We start from the raw sequence: 24,526 nt of genomic DNA on the forward strand, positions 1-24,526 counted from the left end.
CAAATAAAAGGAAATTTCCCTTGAGCCTCTTGGATCCAGCGAGCAACAGTAGCACAGGAAATAATTAAACGGCTTTGGAAAAGCAAGGAATAAGGCAAATTAACACAACAGGCCATTAACATCAAATCATACAAGATGAAAAAGACATTCAGTACATGTAAAACGTTAAATGTCTTCCTCAGTGACACGTCACAATGCATTGCACAGTAACAATTTAAGTCTGTCTTTACGCTGCAAGCCTTGAATCTGCACGTCATCTTGAACATTCATAGATCAGTCAGCTGTGAGCTTGAGGCTAGTCTTCAGCGACAGTAAGACGACAATAAAATCCCATCAACAGCTATACAAACTGACTTTGCATGGGTTGTTTTAGAAGATTTTTAGAAATAATAGCAATGCTAGAAACAAACATGATTTAATGGTACACCACGCCACATCACAATTTGACCTTGATATGATGGTCAAATTATTTCAATACATCCTGAATAAAATTAAATGAAAAGAAAATAACAAATCCATCCATCCATTAAAATCTCGAAACTGTTGTGTTTCGAAGCTATGCAGGGTCACAGGGTTGCTGGAGCATATTCCAGTGTCTCAGGCTGAAAGTATAGAAACATCTCCTTTACATGAGCTGCAGATATTTACAATATTAGTTAATAAACTTTCCCAGCCTACATCATGAAGGCAGGTCTAAAGGCACAGCCCACCATACCAAACTTACAGGGAGGGAGAGAGAGAGAAAGAGAGAAAACTAGGGCATTATTATCTGGCCTCTTTTGTGAGCTGGAGTGAAGAGATAGCGTTGTTGCCGTCTGACTTTTACATTTCCCTTCGTGTCTGAGAAGTAAACTAAACCAAAGCGTTCATTTAAGGGCAGAAACATTTCCAAACTACGGGGCAAACTTATCTTCGGAGGCCACCATGCTGGAGGACAAGAAGACCAAGGTGAAGATCACCTTCCTGGTTATCCTGGTAGGCATCTCATCCATGTTGGCGGCGGTGGTGACGGACCACTGGGCGGTGCTGAGTCCCAGGGTGGAGCGGCTCAACACCACCTGCGAAGCAGCCTATTTCGGACTTTGGAGGCTGTGTAAAAAGAGTATCTACATTGTAGAGGAAGACCCCCAGGGCAAAGGCTGTGGCCCTATCAGCCTGCCAGGAGGTAAGGATGTTCACGACCAAGTTATTTCTAATGACCATCATTAGCACAGGTCCAACCATTTCATCCGATGCAGCCCAAAGGCATGGATCTGTCTTCCATTCATCTTAGGTTTTGTAAATGGCAATTGGGAAGCAGAAGAAGCCAAATCAGGCATACTATCATACTCTCATACAGTGTAAGAAATTTCCAAGGTGAAAAGTTTTGTTCTTCTCTTGAGCACTGCGGTTTCTCCTTTCAACATTAATTGGCAATTTGAGTGGGAGTCTGTTTCTGGGAGTTTGCAACTGTCTATTTTATTTGCGCTGTTTTTGAATTGCTTAGAGAGGTCATTGGCCAGAGTGCTAATGAATTGAACGGGCGTTGATTTGTTATTTCTGTTGTCATTGGGTTGATTAAGGCTGTAATAGTTGATGTGATTTACGAGCAGATCAGTGGATATGGATTATTGGAAAGGCAGATGAGCTGAATCTACCTGTGGAGGACAGGAAATAACTCGACTGTTCTTTACGCTGCTCTAGGGATGCATCAGCCTCATTTCATTCCTGCACCCAAGCTCATGAGGCCAAACAGATTGAGGAGAAGAAATAAATGCAATTCACTCATAATTCCCTCTGTTCCTGACAATTAACCATCAACTGCATTATGCAACACATAATTATTTTAACATTTAATGCTTGAGAATTACAGACGGCAGGTTACAGATCAAATGTCACACAAAAGCCTACTTCAGACTGTCAGCCCAAATCCGATTTTTGCAAATCTGATTATATCTAGACAGTCTGAATAGCAATGAACTACATGAAATCCGATTTTTGCTAATTAGTTTCAGAGCTACATTTATATGTGGTTTGGAATCCTATTCAAATCGCATTCCTGGAAATCTGTTTCAGTCTGACCGGTCAGTTCGGATTTAGCCTAGTTTATTCACGTTTTCACGTCACATAAAAACGTAAAGACACCAATAAAATAAAAACATAATGAGCATCTTGACAGGTACAAGAGTGTTTTGTTTCGAACTGCAAGTCAAGCGGAAAAAGTCAATACATTGCTAGTGTATGCACTTCTTTGAGTTTTGAAACCAGTGGAGACGGCAGCATGGAATAAAGCTGCACATTCCAGCTTCCTGCGTTTCTGCTGCTGCATCATAAGACAAAATCCATAATAATAATAATCCAGCGTGACGGCAAAACATGATATGTCATGTGCTATGATTACATCTGAATTGCATACTGTATAGCTCTTATTATTGTTTTTAGCATAGGCATAACAACACAATGGCATTGTGACACAGAAACCAATGCACATTGCATAAAACAAAAGAGTGCTTATGGACACATAAATCAGATATGAACAGTTGCAATACAGCAGGGTTTCTCAAATCTTGTCCTGGAGAGCCAATGCACTGCAGAGTTTAGCTCCAACCTTGATCAAAGTGTTTGATTAGGGTTAGAGCTAAACTCTGCAGGAAAGTGGATCTCGTAGGCCAGATTTGAGGATCCCTGCAATACACTGTGTGGACAGATATTCAAATCACATGACAGCAATAACACAATTCTCTCAGATCTAAGATATAATTTCTGAGGTCAGATTATTAGTCAAAGTCAGCAAAATCTGTGCTTCGTCAAACATTTCCTGTATGATAATGCACAATGCCAGTATTTCTTACCAATGTGCAGTATGAGTTTTCTCCAACTGAACCCCGCAGCTCTCACTTTAGACCATTAAAAGATAAGCAGTTTAATGAGGTGGAGGATTCCAGTCTTGGCAGAGACCTACTGATATTCCTGTCCCAGTGGACGAATTTGTGCTGGCAAGGGTTAGAAAGCACCTAACCCTGAGGCTCCACAGACACCTTGCAGAGTACAGCCATTAAAGCGACGTCCTATGAGACAATGTGTGGCCCAGTTCACACTAGTACTGCAAACACCACTGTCTGGGGAGTGGTTAGATTTGGATAGCCTCTTGAATTGTACAGAAGAAGTCATAAGCCAAAACATTAGCATTTAAGCAGTTATATTCCTGCTTGCTCAATGATTCTTGGCTTCACTCCCAGACCTGCTTCTCACGGAGGGAAAAGAAGCGCTATGAGTATTGGCCAGACTCATCATTTTCTTCTAGGGTATCTAAGATTTCACACTTAGTCAACACTCGGGTCTGTTTAAGTGTCTCTCGATTCTCCCAGTGGAGTTAATTATGTTAAAATAGTAATTTTAAGTGACTTGAATCAACTTGAAAATGGAACTACTCAGTGAATTCTGATACAGTATTGTAGTATATAATTGTTTAAAGAAATAGTTCAAGAAATAGTTCACACCAAAAATAAAAAATGTGTCATAATTTACTCACTGACCCCTGTATGACTTTCTTTCTTCTGTGCAAGATAAAAGAAGATATTGTGAACATTCATATGGATATGAAAATTGTCCATCATATGGACTACCAGTAGGGGCCATTCACACAGAACCGTAGAATGTAAAAAAAGATGGATGATGTGTCTCCACTTCCTTCAGCTATAGAAAAGTGAAGCCAAAACATCCCAGTATGGCCACTGTCATCTGGCAATAATGACGTCATTTGGAGGCCAAGTCTGCGCAGTAGTGATCATGAGGAGGAGCCACGGTAACAAAGACCCGGCCAAACTCCCACAGACCCAATTGCAAACTCACAATCATGACACCACACCCTGCTTTATAGCATCAAATAACCAACTAAAAGCAAACTTATTAGAAAAACTAACACTTGAACATGAATCAGCATTATTATAACTACCTAAAATGGTGGGAAAAAGTGTAATTTGATTATTTAGTTTGTCTCACGTCACATTAGATTAAATTGAGAGGGTGGGGTTTATGATCTATATTTATGACCATTGTGTTCATGTCTTGCGTCTTTTGCAGTGTCTTGACACTCATCAATGACAGTTCCAAAACAATGGACCAATCAGAAGACCCCGGAGGTGGGGCAAGCATTGCAAGCTTTTGTTTACAGAGCAAGTTGGCATTGCAACTGTATCATCTGACGGCAAATTGGTGGAGAGTCTGCACTGCGCTTTTTTAAAAACTTCTCCTGAGTTCTGTCAACTTGGGTTTTTTTTAGACCCAAAGACATGTTCTGTGTGAACGGCCCCTTACTGTACTTTAATGGTGCTCTTTTGTCATTTGTGGAGCTTGAAGGTGCCTAGTTACTATATGTGTTCGTTGTGCGAAAAAGAGCTGCGAGAAGATCTAGTGTGAATCTTTTTTTTATGCTCCACTGAAGAAAGAAAGTAATTTGTTTTGAACAACATGAGGGTAATGATGAGGCTAATGACAGAACTGTTATTTAGATGAACGGTTCCTTTAGTACCTTTGTGTTGCAGGGGCTTTATCTCAGTTGGCAGCCAAACTTCTCCAAAGGCACAGAGGCCCCAGAGGAAGCCACTTCTCTTGTGCGACCCAGATATAAGCACCCTTGGCGGGTCAGCTGCTTTAAATTTGTCCTCATCCTCTAACATTGACCCAGAATCTAATGGTCGCTCTGCAAGAGGACACCTCTGTTTTCATGAGCTAATGCTTCATAATTACCAAAATAAAATCAGCACAGCCACCTCACGCTAAAGGAAACTTGCCAAGCCCAGTGGTCTGTTTACATGGGCCACAAAAGAGAGGGAGCTTTAATCAAGATGTGAAAAACTAATATGACAGCCACAGCAGCCCAGCAATCGACCTCCTCCCTGAAATAAGTGCTTCCATTAACAAACCTGCAAGGTCAATGATATGCCCCAAATTGCTATTTTCGGCTCCTCATGTTACGCGGTGGTGCCGCTGAATTGAAAAGACTCATGCTGTTCTTTTTGAGCTTTAGGTACAATCATTCTGAAAAACAGATCTGCCTACATGCAGAGCAAGGCGCATGGCACAGGTCTAATATTCAATACATGCCAGGAGAAAAAAATGACAGATTTGTCAAGAGTGGCCCTTTTATCTGGGACTGATTCGTGATCGCTCTGTCCTTGTATGTCTCTGTCAAACGGATGAAGGGTGCTGACAGGCCTACTGAAGCAAGACAGGTGAAGAGGACATGAAAAGACATCCAGTGGCTTGGAAAACATGGAGGCATGTCAATGAATCTCCACAAAACACACTCAACAACTCTCTATTGCCGCAAAGGGCTCGAAACACAATTAAATCAAGTCTCACATCGTGGGATGAGGGTGTCGAAATCCTAATACAGGGCTATTTATGCCCAGACAACTGAACACGACCCAACACGTGTATTAGCCCACACATTGCACCAAACACTACGGCCAAAGGCTCTCAGAGGCCAATCGTGAGATAGCTCATCCACAACAGCTTGCGCTAAGGGCCTGTGATGGGAATAGTCAAATAAGCTGAGTAAATCACGGTCTAAAGCAGCACAACGATGCATCCCAACCCCTGTCTGCCTTTATTAATAAAGCTAAGACCAGCCTGTTGCTAGGTAACCTATACATAGGCCTCCCACAACCCCCCACTTGAGCTGGAGATTCTTGGTCCAGCGTATCAAACAGCTCCTCTGTCAATCTTTCTCCTGGCAGAGGGGACGCTGGGGTTGCTTTATGAGTTTAATCTAAAGAAGATTATATAATATATATATCTTATATAATGTGGCTTTTCAAATTGCCCTGGGAGATATAAGACAGAGGACCTGTAACTTGATAAACACATGGACGAGAAGCTCATTTCTGTTAATTTGCCCCAGGGGGTTGGGGGCAGTTTGGTATTAGGCAATTGTGCAATACAAATTGTTATTTTGTTAAGTGAGGGAGGACTAATTAATGGTAGCAAACAGAGCTTGTTACATTTCATCAGCTAATTTGTCTACCTGTCCAAAAACACTTACAGGATCCTGTCATGAATACCAGCAAGAAGGCTTGTGCAATGTAAACACATGCCATAATTCAGAATTCGTGATCTATTCGATGGACACACATGAATGCCTGGCTTGTTTGCGAGCACCCGGCTATTGTCTCTGGAGAAAATGTCAAGTGGGCTCATTGGTAGTTTGGCTGCATCGTAATAACAGGCTACAGTAGCACTTGCAACCCTCAGCTACAGTCACTGTTTTCATCTTGTTTTGCAGTCAAGAACTGCTCCTACTTCAAACACTTCACATCAGGGGAAGAGGCTGAAGTTTTTGAAGTAAAGACTCAGAAAGGTAAGGTTTTCCCCCTTTGAAATCACGGGAGGATAGTGCACCAGTTTACACTTAAAACCATGCAGGGATGAGAAGAAGTGGAATAGGAAATCAAATTAAATTGGCTGTGTAACCCATCCTCAGTTCTGGGTAGATTACTTGCAAATTGTACTGTGTTACTGACAAAAATTGTAGTCAGTAATCTAATCCATTACATTAGACATTTTAGATAATATAATAGGATTACTTTTAGATTACTTTTGACCTAACTTGTTTAATTTCACTAAATCATTCGATAATCTTGTACCATTCCGATATAAAAATACAAAAAATATATATTTAATTAATTGTTATTACCAACATGAAGTGCATTAAACATGGCATTATGTCAAGGTTAAAGTTACCAGATGAAAAAGAAGCATTTTAGTAGAACAATTTATTGCTATAGTGTGAATAATATTTTAATCAATAAAAAAGTAACTGTAGTCTAATTAAAAGTATTCTATCCAGATTACCCCTGCTGAAAAAACAGCATATGCTGGTTAGGTATGTTTTGACGCTGGGATGCTGGTTTATGCTGGTCCTTTGCCAGCACATGACCAGCATAAATCAGCAAAGGACCAGCTTAAACCAGCAAAGGACCAGCATAAACCAGCAAATGACCATCATAAACCAGCAAAGGACCATCATAAACCAGCAAAGGACCAGCTTAAACCAGCAAATGACCATCATAAACCAGCAAAGGACCATCATAAACCAGCAAAGGACCAGCTTAAACCAGCAAATGACCATCATAAACCAGCAAAGGACCAGCTTAAACCAGCAAAGGACCATCATAAACCAGCAAAGGACCAGCTTAAACCAGCAAAGGACCAGCTTAAACCAGCAAAGGACCATCGTAAACCAGCAAAGGACCAGCTTAAACCAGCAAAGGACCAGCATAAACCAGCAAATGACCATCATAAACCAGCAATGGACCATCATAAACCAGCATCCCAGCATCAAAACATACCCAACCAGCATATAATCAGTTACTACCCATGACTGTCCATTCTGCATCGTTTGCACGACGACACACACAAATGATTCTGCTTTCCCAAGCAATCTTACTTCAAATTTTTGGCTGGTAAATGATAAATGTCAAACAAACAGCCTACTCTAGCAACACACTAAAAACCTCAAGCAACATGCTAACAACTTAGCAATGCATAACAACACACTAGCATTGTGGCAGAGTTTTGTATATGCAAGTAACGTACTGCTCCCAAGATATTACGATACAACATATCTGCTCATATTCTTCAAAGTTCTGCTATATAAGTACCTTGCTCTTCTTAAGATTGGAGCTTTGTCATTCTCAGTTATGACGTAATGTCCACCAATCACAGGCAGCGCAATCTGGCAACCAAATATTATGGCCATTGGCATTCAATTTTCTGGCTACTTGAGCAGAGCGCATCTTAGCTATTTCACGCTCTAGCTCGGTCATTTTATCTGAGTTTGATAAAGTGCTGAATGAAGCGAAAGGCGAAGCACATACTTTCTGAGCCACAACCTAAAATGTCAATACTCATTCACAATATTGATCTTTTCTGTATTACTAATTAATGACACATTAAACGCAACATTAGTCTGGACTCTAGAGGTCAGACTGATTAGCCAGATCATCTGAATTAGCAGGGTAGATGATGAAGTCATCCTTGAATGATCTGGTTGGGAATGCAAGGTGCCTGCATAATTGTATGGTGAATGCAAGCTCTTTTGGTAAGCAGCAGTTGCATAAAAAAATCATAGATATGGATAATAAGAAAGAATAAAATTGGATAAATAAATAGAAACCTACCAAAACATACAGAAGTAGATAGCTTATGTTGAAACGGCTTCATTTAGCTTCTTGCTTGGGTTCTTATTAGGAATCCAACAGTCTTTACAATGAAAGAAATAAATTATTTCTATTTTAATTAAGTATCATGTATCACAACTCAGCCATCGCTACAAATGGTCAAATTAGATATTCTTTCACTTTGTTTTCAGTTAACACGCTAGCAGATTAGCCCGCATAGCACAGAGCACAGTACAGATTTGCTAAACATACGAGTCATATGATTATATTAAATACTTGTACAGCAGGTTTACACCTGTATGCATAGTTGAAGACATGTTTTAAAAGAACAATTTAATGATATAAGATCTCATAAGACCTGGTCTAGCTTTGATCCAGCTGTGATTTCCTTGTCAGAGTACAACATCTCAGCTGCTGCCATAGCCGTCTTCAGTCTGGCCTTCATGACCCTGGGCAGTCTCTGCCTCCTGGGGGCTTTTGGAAAGGGCAGAGACTACCTGCTGAGACCAGCTGGCATGTTCTTTGCTTTTGCAGGTAAGCACTATGTTAAACTGTAGTTCGAGTCATTTATCTGGAACTGTTGTACAGTTATGGTACAATGCTTCTCTCATGTACACTGAATAATCATAGTTCAAACAATGCCATGGTATACTGTATGTCCAAGAAACCATGTTATTAGCATTTATATAAGTTTACACTTGTGTAAAAGAAGTACACTTTAGCATACTTTTATAAAAAGTATTTATGGAGTACTTATTAAGTAATGCTTTACAAAAACCACTCCTTTTATTCTTCATTTGACCTCTGTGACCTTCCTCGCCCTCACAGGTCTGTGCATCGTCATCTCAGTGGAGATCATGAGGCAGTCGGTCAAACGCATGATCGACAGCGACGAGACCATATGGATCGAGTACTACTATTCGTGGTCCTTCGCTTGCGCCTGCGCCGCCTTCACCCTCCTCTTCCTCAGCGGCATCAGCCTCCTCATCATCTCCATGCCACACATGCCCAGAAACCCCTGGGAGACCTGCATGGATGCCGAACCAGAACCCATAGACTAGAGATGACCACAGAGTAAGAGCGCATGACACAGGAGTCATACTAGCAGAGTGAATGATGATGCATTGCATTTATAGATGATGATAGTGATGCATTGATATTTTTAACTCAGCATTGACAGAGACGGATAGATTATGCAAATCGTTTTTTGTTTTTTTAATTGTATAGATTCTTTGAAACGGTGTTCTGTAGAAAAATGCAGGTCAAACCGGTTCGAAAAGATTTGATGGTGAGTGAATAATAACAGAATTGACATTTTTGGGTAAACGGTCCCATTAAAGTCTATACGAAATATCGAACATGAATTTTGTTATAACGTTGTTATAACGAATGTTTTATGGTATATGAAAACATTTTTATGTGCATTCATGCTTATATGCAATAGATGACAGCTTAGAATGTATATTTAGGGACTTGTTTATAGTACATAAAGTTTACAATCTGTTATTTCTGAAACTGGATAATGGATGACCATAAAAGTATAAGCAACGATGGATTATTTGTTTCAGCAAATACAGATTGCACTTTAAAGTGAGTTGAATCTAATAACATTACTAGTACCGGTTTATACTTCCCAGGTAATTTAAGATGTTATATTCATGTCACACTGGGACTTCCTGCTTTTGAGCGAGTGAATCTCAAAGACAGACTGTTGAAACCCCACAAACATTTACTGCACTGATGTAGCTGGGGCAGGACATATTGAAGGTCTCATCCTTTTTGTATTTATTTTATAACCAATAGCCTTTAGTTTAAGACACCACCAAACCATGAGTTACTGCTTCCTGTTCCTGGTTTGAGGGCATAATTTAGAGGGAAGGACATTCTCATTTGATTGTACGTTTGACCCATTTTCCAGAAAGAAAAGGATTTCCAATGCGTGTATAAAACGAGTATACTCCTATTCAAACTAATAGAAATGGACTGAAATCCACCAAACATTCATAAACATGCATATTCAATGAGCTTATTCTGTTATTCACACGTCTTTGTTATTCTACATTGTACTCCATTATATCAGACTTGTATAAAGACAGTGAACCAGGGCTTAAAATGTACACTGCCACCTTAGAAATGGACATTTAAGATGTTGAATGGTTATAGATTACATTTTGAACAAAGTCCAAGGGCTTTTGGATCAGTGGGCAAATAATGAACAAATTTGTGATTTAAGAATAATGTGAATGCTCATTTTCGGTATATTTGCTAATTTACTAATGCTAATGTATCAGTTTGCGTTATTGCTAATAGCTTTATTAAACAACCAGTTTTTTGGTTGCATCTTGCCTTTTGTCAGAACTAATAACCATTTCCTGAGCACAAGTAAACACATTATAGCTCTCATGATGGTTCATTTTTTTTTATCCTGATCAGGTGAGCACAAATAAAATCTCTTTGTTGCTTATTAAAACTGAGCATTTTGATATCCAATAGCAAGCAGAATCTTTACACTCATTTGGCAGCTTTGCATTTTTTCATGTATTTGCAAATATAATAAAAATCTAAAATGTTCTGAGGTCCCATTTCATTGATAACGAAAAGGTTTATATTTGCCTGTGCGATTTTTTTTACATTCTACATGAAGATGTGGTAGAAGAATAAAGCACACAACTCTCATCTCATGTATTTATTTATATTTACAGGTTTGAGAAAAGTCTGTCTACATCTATACAACTTATATTTTTTTTGTTTTTGTTTTATCCGAGTCAGTTCACCACTCAGCAGCAAGCACAAGATAACACACCAAGAAACTTAACATCATAAAAAAAATGCCAGCTGGGAAAAAATCACTTCAACAAGTTTTACTCCTGGGAGTGGATGCAAAGAGAGCGGACATAATTACAGGAAAGACGGGCAGCTGAGTGGCCAACCAAATCAAGGCGTTTTTAAAAATCTGTTTTCCATAAATCATTTTTTTTTTTTCCCCAACTGTTTTGGTGTTTCATGATACATACATGTATATACATACATATATATATATATATGCTGATTCGGTTTGTAAAATCACAGATGGCAAACTGTAAAAGAACCAACTAGTACTAAAGCAAGTAAAAAATAATAAAACGCAAAATGTCTAACTATCCCACAATATAAAAAGACATTTTTATTGTTTTTTTTGTTTTTTTGATTGTTATTAAATTTTTTTTTTTCAACTGCTTTCATTTTTAACAGGTGTACACAGTTCATATATATTGACTTATTTAAAATACGTGTAATAGCCATTGCTACTGTTTGAACTGCCTATGCTAAGTTCCTGCAACAGAGAGATGGGGTCACTGTTCTTCTTGACCTGCTCGGGCAGCGGCCGGGGCTTTGGAGGGGCTCGGAGGGCGCTGGCGTAGGACATGGTCGGGGGCTTGGGGTTGCCGGGCCCCTGGGGGCCCCCTGGGCTGGTGCTGCCCCCTCCCGGGTCGGGCGGGGTCTGCTTGCTGGGCATGAGGGGTGGGAACTGTCCATGGTGCTGGAGAGATGCGGCGCTGGCGGGGTGAGGCGACTGCTGCTCATCTGAGACACTCATCGCCTTTGAAACTGAGGAACAATTAGCGTACGTCGTTATTACTGCTACACAACAGGATTAAACAAAATAAACAATAAATAAACAAGTTTCATTCCATATAGAGATTTTTTAAATGAGTTACGAATAAGTTTAAATCAAACCAAAAACTATTCTAAGCATGCAAAGGCCAGTGAGACGCACCTAAAACCTCCCTGTGAGGGACGAGGTGGCTCGCTCCGTTACATGGAATGTTTTGGAGAGGAGCGGGGTTTGGGCCGGGCCCGGGGCCGCTGCTGCCCAGCCATAGGTCTGCAGAGGGGTATCTGTAGGAGGGCGTGGGGTGGTCCTGAGGGTCCAGGCTGTCCGGATATGGCTGGGGGGAGATTCTCCTCTGGTACAGAGGCCTCCCGGGGCCCCGTGGTTCATACTGAGACAGAGAGAGAGAGAAAATGAGTGTGGGACTAGTGAGAAACTAATGCAATCAAAGAGATACTCAACTGAATGCATGTGTGACTGAAACATCAAAAACAGTGGGAGCTCAACTGAACGCCAGAGATATGTAGTCCAATTCAGACAGGACTTATTATTTACTGTCCTTTTTCAGCTTTTTTTTTTAATGCCACATCACAAATGAAGCAGCAGAAGTCAAAATAAGAGAACCAAGAATACAACAATTTTACTAAATCAGTTTTAAAGCAGTCTTTTTCTCTACATAATGTCTTATGCTGTTATTACCAAACGTGTCATGTACAGTGTATAAATGTACAGAAAATGTTCAAAGTACAAAGTAAATACATGTTTATTTGAGGCCTTGATGGCAAGTGCGTGGGCTTTTAAAATACCTATGTTAATAATGTTTAAAATAAGCAAATCACATAAAACGCTTATAAAATACACAACCATCACAGAGTTGCAATCAGCTCCCCCAGTGAAGTTTGATATGATTTCAGTGTCCTGAAACTATTTATATGGAGCAAACTCCTACAGGAACTACATTGGTTAGTACATAAACAAAAGTTTATCCACCTAGATTGTAGAATAATTCAACAAAATGAACATTCAGCACACGTGCTACATAGACTTCCATTGAACATACAGTATTGCAAACATCTGCTCTTACAATCTGACAGACGGTTAACAGTTATTCTCTGTGCTAATGGAGTGCTGCAATGATGACGTATTCTTTTAGTATTCTTTCCCACTGCCTTTTGGATTATTGCAGAAAATAAGCTCTGTGTTTTAAGTCTTAATACGTCAGAAGTAAAAGCAAGAGTTACTGTAGCATCACCACAAACTTCAGCTTCACCACTATTATGTATGGAAGCCCGTTTCCGCCACAAAAAAATAAATATTTGCAATTCCAATCATTATTTAAAATCGAACTTTAAATTTGAACGTTTGAGTTGATTATAAACAATAAACTAATTTGTTGATTTCCATTTAGAATTGTTCATTTGAAGCAACATTAGCATCAGAGACTGTTAATGAGAGCTCAACTTTATGCAATTATGCCATGACTATCAATGGGAGTGCAGACAGCGAAGCACGGTGAAGATGATTTAACAGACTGAAGACGGCCCTCACCTCTTCTACACTGTGCAGGGAGCTCTGTGGGGCCTGGAGCTGCTGTTTCTGCTGCGTGAGGGGGCCCTGCTCTTGCCTGTGCGCCATGGTCTGCATGCCAAAAGGCACGCCGTGGCCCAGCACGTGGCTCTGGGGTAGGCCAGGGTGGGGCCAGTGGGCCTCCTGCAGGAGGTATTTGACCGGAAGAGGCCCCACTGTGTGCTCGGGCGGCAGGGAGTAGGAAGCCTGATGGAAAGCTTGGTGCTGCTGGAAGGTCTGGCCGCCCATTGGCAGCTCTCGGCTGGTGTCGGTGAAGGAGGGTGGACCTGGAACTGTGAAGGGATTGGGGCCCGAGGTGTGGTTTGAGCTGGAGGAAGAGGGAGACGGCAGGTCTCCGGGGCTTCGGGGCTGGACTTGACGGTACTGAAGGAGGCGAGACTGAGGAGGGGGCATGTCGGCCGGCTCCCGCTGCTCATACTGGTCTTGAGGGAGCATTTCACGCAAAAGACCGGGATATCTGGAGAGAGAGAGCAAGAGAGAGAGAGATGAATGGATGGATGGATGGAGAGAGTTGGCCAGAGAAACAGGAAGGTCGGAATCGAATTCTAGCTTACTACATACTGAATTGTATATAGTGTATACTGCCTAATATATTTTCATAGACCGCACAGAAAAATGGTGAAACAGTATGAAACAAACTTAAAAACAATAATCAACAATAAACAGCAGTATGTTACATTTTGACTCGACTTGTTTTCTAAAAGTTTGCATTAACTCACTAAACTCTTGCATACCCCTGAAAACCTTTGCTTTAATTCACAAAACTCAAGGTTTCTTGGGAGAACGCAAACGGGTTGTTTTGAGCGAAAACAACAGTTTAGCGAATTAATGCAAAGGTTTTGCGAGAGAACTCAAGGTTTCTTGGGAGAAGGCAAATGTTTTGTGACTGAAAACAATAGTTGTCTTGCAAAACCTTTGAATTCATTCGCAAAACAGTTTTCGCTCTAAAAACTTTCTCCGATCTCCCAAAAAAAATCTTGCGTTCACTTGCAACAGTTTTGCGAATTAATGCCAAAGTTTTTCAGGGGTATGCAACTGTCACCCGAGAAAGAAATGTTTTGCATTTGCATGATAAACGGATTACCTCGCAAAACTTTCACGCTCTCCTAAGAAACCTCGTTTTGTAAATTAATGAAAATGTTTTGTTGTGTAAACAAATTGTTTGCAGTAGATTCTTTTCTGTTGAATCATATCTTTTTAGAGGCTGCATCCAGTTATCATCATCGAAAGGCATACATTTACATTATGAAATTTACAGACTACTGAATTCTAGCATTGTCAGACTTGAACAATAATATAAAGCCAGCTGAAAAAAAAAAAAAAGTCTCCAAACCTGTGCATGGCAGGTCTGGGCTCCTCCTCTGTTGCTGGGCCCAGGCCCCAGCCGGCTCTGAGGAGCTGCTGAGGGAGTCGCAGACCCGGCTGGCCAAGATGAGCCAACTGCTGAGCCAGGGGGAAGGGGGCCATACCGGCCTGCAGGAAGGGAGACTGTTCACCCCACTGACCCACACGAGCCGCCAACTGCTGCTGCTGCTGGCCCAGAGCATCCAGCCCTGAGGAAGCCTGGCCATCTGTGAAAACACAACAGAGAAAGCCCTGTGACATGCTGGGAAAACACAAAAGTCTGTTCATCAAACCCCAGCATGACTACTTCAGCAGACGGATGCATTCAAGTTCTCCTGAAGGAGGCTGACCAGGTATTCTGATGACCTTAATGGTTAAGACACCACGACTAAAAAGGTAACACTTTCTTTTACAGTGCCCTTGTTCCATGTACTTACTCTACTAATAACAGTATGTATTACTACAAGCAACTAACCCTGAACCAAATAATCCAAACCATAACCCTATATTAAGAACATGTTAATTAACACGACTAAGTACTTAACTGAAACCTTAAAACCACGCAAATTGTTATATTTGCTAAGAAACTAAAAACATTAATCACCATGCCAATACCTTTTTATAGCATTGTTAAGTTGTCCTGAGTGTCATATTTTTAATAAATCAGTAAATAGATGAGGTAAATAGATTCTGGGTGTGAGTTAATGTTATCTTTATTTGTGCTTTAATGGAAGTTTAATTATTCTAATAAAATGTAAAAAGACATTAATTACCACAGTTTTAACTGTGCAGCCCTGTTGGGGTGTTGGGGGTTAATGTGCGTTACTACATTGAGTTTTGAGTGCGCTGCTTTTACACTACCAAATTCAAACCCTTAGGCACAATACTGTGGAGTTTTTGAGAAGCTTGAAAGGCTTGAACTTTAACTAAACTTACAACTGTCAAAGTTGTTGGCAAAGAAAATTCAAAACTGCGATACAGAAAGCAGCCGGAATAGACACTACAGAACAATACATCAAAGATAATGACATGTCTGAAGCATTCTGATCCAAACATTTACGTACAAGGTTTCTGCAGGCATCGTCAAATCTAATTTAAGGTTTTTCTAATGCATTTTTACAATTTCTTTAATGCAATACATATATCTCTCACACACTCTCCCTGTCAAAGGATTTTTGTGTTTTTGAAAAAAGTCTCTTCTGCTTATAAGTAATATTTCAATTTAAAATAACTGTTTTCAATTTTAATATTTTGTTAAATATATATATTTTTCCTGTGATGTTAAAGTTGAATTTTCAGCATCATTGCTCCAGTCTTCAGTGTCACATGATCCTTCAGAAATCATTCTGATATGATGATTAGCTGCTCTGTAATGATCAATTATACTGGTACTCTATTAATAATGGTTCTTATTTTTTCAGCTTCATATTTTTGTGGAAACGGATACATTTTACTTTTCAGGATTCTTTGATGAGTAGAAAGTTCAAAAGAACAGCATTTATTTGAAAAATTCCTTTGTAACATTATAAATGTCTTTACTGACACTTCTGGTCAATTTAAATTTTATTCAACAAAGACAATTATTTAAAGTTTTTTTTTTTTTTTTTGGTAGCATTATGGTTTTCACAAAAACAATATTACAAATGGAGTAATGAAGCAGAAAATCCAGCTTTGAGTCACAAGGATACATTTTAAAACATCTTAATGATCCCATCATTTTGACCATTTAAATGTTTTGATGCAATGATGATAATGTTGGATTATCTGCGAAAATCTACATAATTTAAATAAACTTTATCACTCTGAACTGAATTAGAAATGGATCAGCAGATATTTCAAAATTGATTTAACAAACTATCAATAGATGTTGAATGCTAAACATACTGAAAAATCAGGCCATTACCAGAAAAAGCGTAGCGTTTTAAATAATTTGCAATATACAAATATGAAAAAGTTGGAAAAAGTGCAATGATATTTTTAAATGGGAGAGTAAACCACCAGTAGGTGGCAACAAGTGACTGCGTTAATGAGTGAGCATTTGAGTCATTAGTTCAAATGATTAATTCAGAGGATGATGCAATCAAGAATGAAGCATGTGCCTGTCTTTAAAAACGGACCACTGAAACACTGACTCATAATTAATAATTCAAAAGCGTGAATCATTCAGGAAGGAAACACAGCTGTGTGTTGATCGGAGATGTAACTGTTCTGCTTTGATTTTTTTTTAACCATTTTAAGATGTTTTCTATACAAAAATGACATGATTTTAACTACTCGTTTACCAAATTAATAAAATCAGTGTCAAATCTGCAATTGTGCTGATATTCAGGAAACAGCGCACTATTGGTTGTTTCATGTTGATAAACTGTGCTATATAATATTATAAATGTAATTTTTTTTTAAAATCATAGTATGTTTTCTGAGAGTGTTTGTCAGTGCTGTTGTGCTCATTTGTTTAGATTTCTCACACACAGGCTGTGTGTGCCTCAACTGTTACCGTCAAACATTATTCATTATCAGTCATCATTAGGTATGTAACGATTCACTCAACTCTCGATGCGACACAATTCACAATACTGATCTCACAATATGATTTTCTTACGTTTTTTTAAATCAAATTTAGATTCAAGACAAATTATTAATGAAAAGGTCTATTATTTCTCAGACAAAATGCTGCACATTTCTTAGTGAATTTTTTAAAATAAATACCAAATCTAATAAAATAAAATAAAACAGAACCTTGGATTCAGGAGGAACAGTGTGGTTTTCATCCAGGCTGTGGAACACTGGAACAGCTCTATACCCTCTACAGGGTGCTGGAGGGTTCATGGGAGTTTGCCCAACCAGTCCACATGTGCTTTGTGGATTTGGAGAAGGCATTCGACTGTGTCCCTCGCGGCGGCCTGTGGAGGGTGCTCCGGGAGTATGGGGTCCGGGGCCCTTTGCTAAGGGCTATCCGGTCCCTGTACGACCGGAGCAGGAGCTTGGTTCGTATTGCCAGCAGTAAGTCAGACTTGTTCCCGGTGCGTGTTGGACTCCGGCAGGGCTGCCCTTTGTCGCCGGTTCTGTTCATGCTTTGGGTCATGACCGAAAGGACAAGATCCCGGATACAGGCGGCCGAAATGAGCTTTCTCCGCAGGGTGGCTGGGCGATCCCTTAGAGATAGGGTGAGAAGCTCAGTCACCCGGGAGGAGCTCAGAGTAGAGCCGCTGCTCCTCCACATCGAGAGGGGTCAGCTGAGGTGGCTTGGGCATCTGTTCCGGATGCCTACTGGACGCCTTCCCGGGAAGGTGTTCCGGGCGGGTCCCACTGGGAGGAGACCCCGGGGAAGACCTAGGACACGCTGGAGAGACTATGTCTCCCGGCTGGCTTGGGAACGCCTTGGTGTCCCCCCAGAAGAGCTGGAGGAAGTGTCTAGGGAGAGGGAAGTCTGGGGTTCTCTGCTTAGACTGCTGCCCCCGCGACCCGGCCCCGGATAAGCAGAAGAAGATGGATGGATGGATGGATACAATAAAACAATAGGTTACTGTCGTAACCCCGGTTCTCTCAAACATCGAGTGGAGAGATCCACCTATGGGAAGGGCATCCATACCTGACCTCTGCAGAAGCATCCAATTGCACCAAGTCTGGCTAGACAGACAGAAGCACGCAGCCAATGCCAGGTAAGGCCCCCTGCCCCCTTACCTAGGGGTATAATAATGGCTGCAGCGTATGTCCCATACTCATGAACCTGCAATACTGATGCACAATCGTGACTGCTGTGCATATGCAGCACATGAATTTTTTTTTTGCATCACACACATGATAACCAACGTGCATATAAATACACACAGAAAAGGAATGTAAAAACATGCTTAGTGACAGGGATATGCATGGCCAGCCGGCCCATTTACTCCTCCATCACTTCCAACGGGGTTGCAGGGAAGGGCTAAGACGACCCCACCCCTAAAACCGAATGTGCTACCGAGATACTGGTGACATCCAGCCGGTAATAACACACAAAGGTATGAGGAGAAGCCCAACTGGCAGTTGAGCAGATGTCCTTTAGCGACACTCCCCTAAACAAAGCCCAAGAGGTGGCAATGCCCCTTGTGGAATGAGCTCTGATGTCCCCTGGTGGCTGCATTCTCTTTGATTCATAAGCCAAAGCTATAGCATTCACAAGCCAATGTGAGAGGTGTTGCTTAGAAATAGGATTCCCTCCATGAGGGGGTGCCCATGAAATAAAGAGCTGGTCGCTCTTCCGTAAGCACTGGTCTTGTTCATATATGTCTGTAAAGCACGGACAGGACACAGAGCATTTAGCCTCTCATCCTCTGGGGAGGAAAAAGGTGGAGGGTGAAAAGCGGACAGCTCCAACACCTCCGAAGTGAACGCTGGGAAGCACTTCGGCATGAAGGCCGGATTAGGCTTAAGGGAAACCATATCTCCACTAAGAGAGAATTTAGTGCACGAGGGATGAACCGAAAGTGCATGTAGCTCACTGACACATTTGGCTGATGCCAAGGCCAAGAGCAAAGCTGTCTTGAAGGACAGCAGCTTTAGGGAAATACTTCCAAGAGGTTCAAAAGGATATTGAGACAGAGCCTCAAACACCATGGAGAGGTCCCACTCAGGAACAGTTCTCCTGATGACTGGCAAGCGGCGACGGGCACCCTTCATAAATTTGCGGATTAGAGGATGCTGGCCGACTGTTGAGCCCTCAAAGCCCACATGACAGGCCGAAATCGCAGCCAAGTAGACCTTAATTGTGGAAAAAGACCTGCCTTTTTCCAAGAGGTCTTGGAGGAAACACAAAATTTCAGGAACTGAGCACTGATAAGATGTGAGACCATGCCTATCACACCACCCTTCGAACACTTGCCACTTACTGCCATACAAGAATCGCGTAGAAACGGCCCTGGCATTCTGTACAGTAGCAATCACGCGCGGCGAAAGCCCCAGTGTGCTTAGGTTCGTCCTCTCACGGGCCAAGCCCAAAGAGCCACCCTGTCCGGGTGCGGGTTATAAATCTCCCCGGTCGCTTGGGACAATAGGTCCGTGCGGGGGGGGTTCTGCGCACGGCTCGGCATATAACAGAGGGATTATCTCCACCAGCCATGGTGCTTTGGGCCACCAAAGAATGAGAGACAAGCCCTGCTCTCTCACCCTGGCCAGTGTAGGAATTATCAGGCACAGGGGAGGAAAGGCATAAAGCAACACTCCGAGGGGTGCGTCCACGTCCTTTAGCGAGAAGAACATAGGACAATGTTAGTTTTCGCATGAGGCGAATACATCTACGGTTGCCTGTCCGAATCTCATCCATAACATATCCACTATCTGCGGGTGAAGGCGCCAATCTCCGTAGATTAGGTTTCCCCTTGATAGAAGATCCACACCTCTGTTTACAAGGCCCGGAACATGAGTTGCGCGTAACGACAGGAAAACCCGTCTGCTCCACACTAAAAGCTTGTAAGCTAGAGCGTGAAGTTTCGACGAGTGCACGCCGCCCTGACGGTTGATATAAGCCACTGCCGTGGTATTGTCGCAGCGTACGAGCACATGATGTCCCTGCAGGCGAGGCAGAAAATTATTCAGAGCTTTCCATACGGCCATAAGCTCTAAATAATTAATGTGTGCTGAACGTAGTCTGCTCGGCCACAGACCGTTCACCGACGCATCTGTCATCACAACTTTCCGCATCATGACCGTCCCCAGAGGTGTTCCCGGTGCGTAACAGTCTGCGCTCTTCCAGCAGGTGCGCGTCACTATTTCAAAGCGGCAAAGATCACGCGTCGGGCTGAAATGTAGTAACAAAACCCATTTCATGAACGCTCTCATTTTCAGGAGTCCCAGCGGTACAACCTGGATAGATGAAGCCATAAGACCCTACAGCCTGAGGCATGTGCGATATTGTCCTTTCGCCCCCTCTCTGAACTGTGACAGGCAGTTCATTATAAAGAGAAAGCGCTCTTTATGAGAGAGACGCACTCGCATGGAGACTGAGTTCAACTCCAAACCCAGGAAAATGACATTCTGACTGGGTGTAAAATTGCTCTTGCTCACATTTACTCTGACCCCGAGAGATGTGATGTGCGTGAGCACACGGCAGGTGTCCTGCAACACTTTCTCTTTCAATTCGGCTATGATGGGCCAATCGTCTATGTATGTCAGAATCCTCAGACCTGACATTATCATGGGTGCTAAACCCACCTCCGCACACAGACAGAAACACCGGGGGCTTAGACTGAGCCCAAACGGCAGAACTGTGAATTTGTAACATGTGCTTTGGTAGGCGAAACGAAGAAACTTCCTGTGTGGCGGATAAATGCTTATATGGAAGAAAGCATCTTTCAGGTCGACCGATGTGAACCAGTCGTTCTGTTTTATGGCACGGGCGAGCGAGCCATGAGTCAGCATTCTGAAATTGTATTTCCTCAAATGTTTGTTCAACACACGAAGGTCCAAAATAGGGCGGAGAGTGCAGTCCTTTTTTGGGACCAGGAAATAACGAGAATAAAATCCCTGATTCATCAGACTGAGGGGCACCACCTGAATCGCTGCCTTGTTTAGGAGGGAGGATATTTCCTCTTTCAGAATGTGTGAGGCGTTCTCTTCCGTGTGTGAAGAGAGAACGCCGTTGAAATGTGGGGGTTTCATTGCAAACTGCAGTCTGTATCCCTGCATTTTAGTACGCATCACCCACTCGGGAGATGAAACAGTTTGCCAAGCCCATTCGTGACTCAAAAGTGTTCCCACCCAAGCCGCAGCGGAGCTGTGTAAGCCCAGCTGGTTTATTTGTGATGCAATGGCGCCATCTAGTGGACACACCAGGGGCAACATGCAGGGGTTCAGACAGATTTCCTCTCTCCGCAGGGAGATGGACTCTCTCTGCGGAGAGAGATCCTCTCTCCGTAACGAATTCATTTGATTCGTTTGTTTAGGCAAACGCGCAGGGGGTGCCTGGCATGGGGCCGCTTTCCTAGGAAGACATAACTTGAAGGCCTTGTCCTCTTGTCGTCACACCGTTGTTGCATCAATGCGACGGCGGGGCTAAATAGAGCCCGGTCGGGCTCCACCGACGCGCCCGTGATGCGCCGCTTCTCACTGTCAGGAAGGCCTGACAGGTGCGCGCTCTCCCACCACAGAAACACTCAATGTTGAGGCGAGCGGCCACTCGCTCACACACTTCCAGGAGGATGGACTGAGGCAGGGCTGCGTGGCCGCTAGCCTGGGGAGCGCCAGAGGGTGGGATGGCTTCCTCATCCTCTGAGACCCCGAGAAGGGCCGCATCATCCTCATCGCCGGTACCGGCCGGTTCGTCGGCGAGCATGACGTTGCCGCGAAGATGTCCTCTTCGGGGAATGCGGGATTGGGCTGGTCAGCCCAAACAAGTGAGGAAGAGCCTCGGGAGTCCCCCGGTAGCACGTCGTCGTCATCGTGTCCCCCATCCGAGTCAGAAAAACCGAGCTCGGCACACTGGGTCACTGCAATTTTAAGACAGCGTCGTAAAAGGTTTTTGGGCAGCATAAGGCAATGACTGCAATTTTCCGGGTTCTCCAAGGCTTCTTGAGCATGTTTAAGGGCCAAGCAAACCACGCATAAAGGGTGAAGGTCCTTAGCAGCGATGAGCGCTCCACACGCTGCCGGGTAGGCCCGTGATAGGCTATTCCCCGGAGAAGCGGTAGGTTTAGAAAGCGACATACAGGAGAAGAAATCGGAAAAATCCGTGGCGGGCAGCCGTGGGAGCAGGTGAAAACGACGAGAGCGCGGGCGGCTCTGAATGCAGAACACAGCAGAAGGCTGAGGAGACGACAGTCACGTCTGGCAGAGGCTGATCAATCGATATGTCCTCCTGAAGACACGAAGGTGAGCAGCGTAATCCAACCGAACTGTGTCAATGCAGAGATCGCGAGAAGCGAATGTCAACTGGAGACTAGCAGCGCTGCAGCCATTATTATACCGCTAAGTAAGGGGGTGGGGCCTTACCTGCCATTGGCTGTGCGCTTCTGTCTGTCTAGCCAGACTTCGTGCAATTGGATGCTTCTGCAGAGGTCAGGTACGGATGCCCTTCCCATAGGTGGATCTCGAACACAAGATTATGAAAGAGAACCCACTTACAACTACTGCTTCTGTCACTTTTTCTCTTGACAAAAGGTGCTTTTCTTCTATCGCAGAATGACTGAGAATGGGAGACGTTTCATACGCATGCTCCACGCATGGCCCGGGTCTGACGCATGCGCCAGGTGAGAGTCAAGCAAGTGCTGGTACGTTCCTGAGCTTGCAGTGAATGCTCTTTTTTTGCATGCACAATGCGCCGGTGTGCACTGTAGTCTGTATCCTTTCATATCAAAGCACGAAATAAACTAAATGCATGCATGTCGTGCTCAGCCATGAAGTTACCAAAAAGGCAATTAAAGCTGCCTTAAAACTGTGCATGTAATATATTTCATACGAGTCACATTTAAGAACATCTCTATGAAATGGTTTTCAAAACGGTGTCACTCATCTCACTTATAACACACACGATTTAACTCGTCAGATCTTTAGCACGTCTGTCAGTAATTACGCAGCCTGCAACTCATTAAAATAAATATCAAAGAAATAGAGTTAAACAATGAAGTAGCCTAAATAAAGCCAGACGCGACCGGCGCAGCGTGAGAAAATACTATAAAACTCTTTATAATCAGTGATGTTACACTGGATGCGGCAATATACGACACGACAAATCCGCAACAGTAAAATGCCTTGTCTTATTTATGAACTACTGACACAGTTCAAATGTCCTGTGTAGACTGACAGACTAAACCTGTTGTGACGCGGCGGTGTCGAATACGTTGTAGACACAGTTCACCGCAAGCAGGTGCATTAACTCCTCGTCTGCCCGGCGCTCTCTTTGAAATAGAAATCATTGCCACATTTTACACCTTGTTTATATTTGGCCAGTTTGGAGAAAGCCACACCAAACCTGAGCAGCCAGGTGTTTGCAATCAACTTGTATAAGTGCAAATGGGTGACATGAACCGAGATGGGCGATGTAAAATTTGCAGGGCTCTAGACTCACTTTTTGCACTGGTGCGCCTAACTTTTTTTTCTTAGGTGCACCAGCACAAAAGTTAGGTGCAGCCAAATTTTTGACCGCATCACATTTAAAAACTTTTTTACAAGTTCACTTATATATCTATATATATATAAAAATAGAATTGCTGTACATACAGGCAATATTGACTTGTAGCCTAAATGATTAACTTACAATCTGGTCAGGTTCTTTATTTGAAGCACAATTCTACAAGAAAGATAACTTACTGAAAAAGTGTTGGTGCATAAAGTGCTTCACTGAGCTGAAAATTAAACTGAAAACATCTAAAGATAAATTAAATAAAAATACAACTTAAATTAAGTGTTTTAAATGCTTCAAACTGAACATCTCATGGCTCAGTGTCTTATGGACTATCCTCGATTGCGATCACATGCCCCTCGGATGGCCAACTCCTGTAGTTTGGTCTTCTTGATCTTTGGCCCTAGCTAAACCAGCTGGCCACGGTCTCTCTAGCATCAAAATCTTCCAGACTTGGTCCCTCTACACTGATTCTGATCAGATCTTTACTGTGTCTGAATGATTTGAACAGCTAAACACTCCCAAAACAGCTTATACTACCGTTTCAGCTATTAAAATAGTTCAGTTTTGTATGTAATAGCAAAGTGATTGTTTCGTTTTTTAAGTTAATTTAGAAAAACGTTTGGAACATTTTTTTTTGTTAAAAATAAGTTTTATGTTTTAAGTTTTATGTTTTAAGTAACGACCAAGCGGACAGTGGAAGACAGTGAGCCTATGTTTGATCAATTGAGCCTTCTCAAATCA

At 42.4% G+C, this 24,526-nt stretch overlaps 2 protein-coding genes across 4 annotated transcripts in view; one reads left to right on the forward strand and one right to left on the reverse strand.

Moving 5' to 3' along the window:
- The first annotated feature begins 787 nt into the window (after positions 1–787).
- Positions 788–10,733, forward strand: LOC132148858 (voltage-dependent calcium channel gamma-1 subunit-like). Its single transcript, XM_059557603.1, has 4 exons — positions 788–1,165; positions 6,266–6,340; positions 8,559–8,696; positions 8,991–10,733. Exons 1-4 carry the CDS (start codon positions 925–927, stop codon positions 9,221–9,223), a joined length of 687 nt encoding a protein of 228 aa, XP_059413586.1. The 5' UTR covers positions 788–924; the 3' UTR covers positions 9,224–10,733.
- A 100-nt stretch (positions 10,734–10,833) lies between these two features.
- Positions 10,834–24,526, reverse strand: part of LOC132148857 (probable helicase with zinc finger domain) — a 55,243-nt gene continuing 41,550 nt past the window's right edge. For all 3 annotated transcript variants that reach the window (XM_059557600.1, XM_059557602.1, XM_059557599.1), the window contains exons 28-31: positions 14,675–14,912; positions 13,303–13,798; positions 11,920–12,145; positions 10,834–11,750 (exon numbers count right to left, since the gene is read on the reverse strand). In XM_059557600.1, coding sequence (XP_059413583.1) covers positions 11,419–11,750; positions 11,920–12,145; positions 13,303–13,798; positions 14,675–14,912 — 1,292 coding nt within the window. In that variant the 3' untranslated portion in view covers positions 10,834–11,418. The remainder of the gene's footprint in view (positions 11,751–11,919; positions 12,146–13,302; positions 13,799–14,674; positions 14,913–24,526) is intronic.

The sequence above is a fragment of the Carassius carassius genome, chromosome 9, assembly GCF_963082965.1.
Source record: "Carassius carassius chromosome 9, fCarCar2.1, whole genome shotgun sequence".
Classification (NCBI taxonomy): domain Eukaryota; kingdom Metazoa; phylum Chordata; class Actinopteri; order Cypriniformes; family Cyprinidae; genus Carassius; species Carassius carassius.

Coding starts and splice junctions, on each gene's coding strand:
- LOC132148858 (XM_059557603.1), top strand. CDS start 925: ATGCTGGAGGACAAGAAGACCAAGGTGAAGATCACCTTCCTGGTTATC. Junction 6,341..8,558: donor TGAAGTAAAGACTCAGAAAG/GTAAGGTTTTCC, acceptor TTTCCTTGTCAG/AGTACAACATCTCAGCTGCT. Junction 8,697..8,990: donor CATGTTCTTTGCTTTTGCAG/GTAAGCACTATG, acceptor TCGCCCTCACAG/GTCTGTGCATCGTCATCTCA.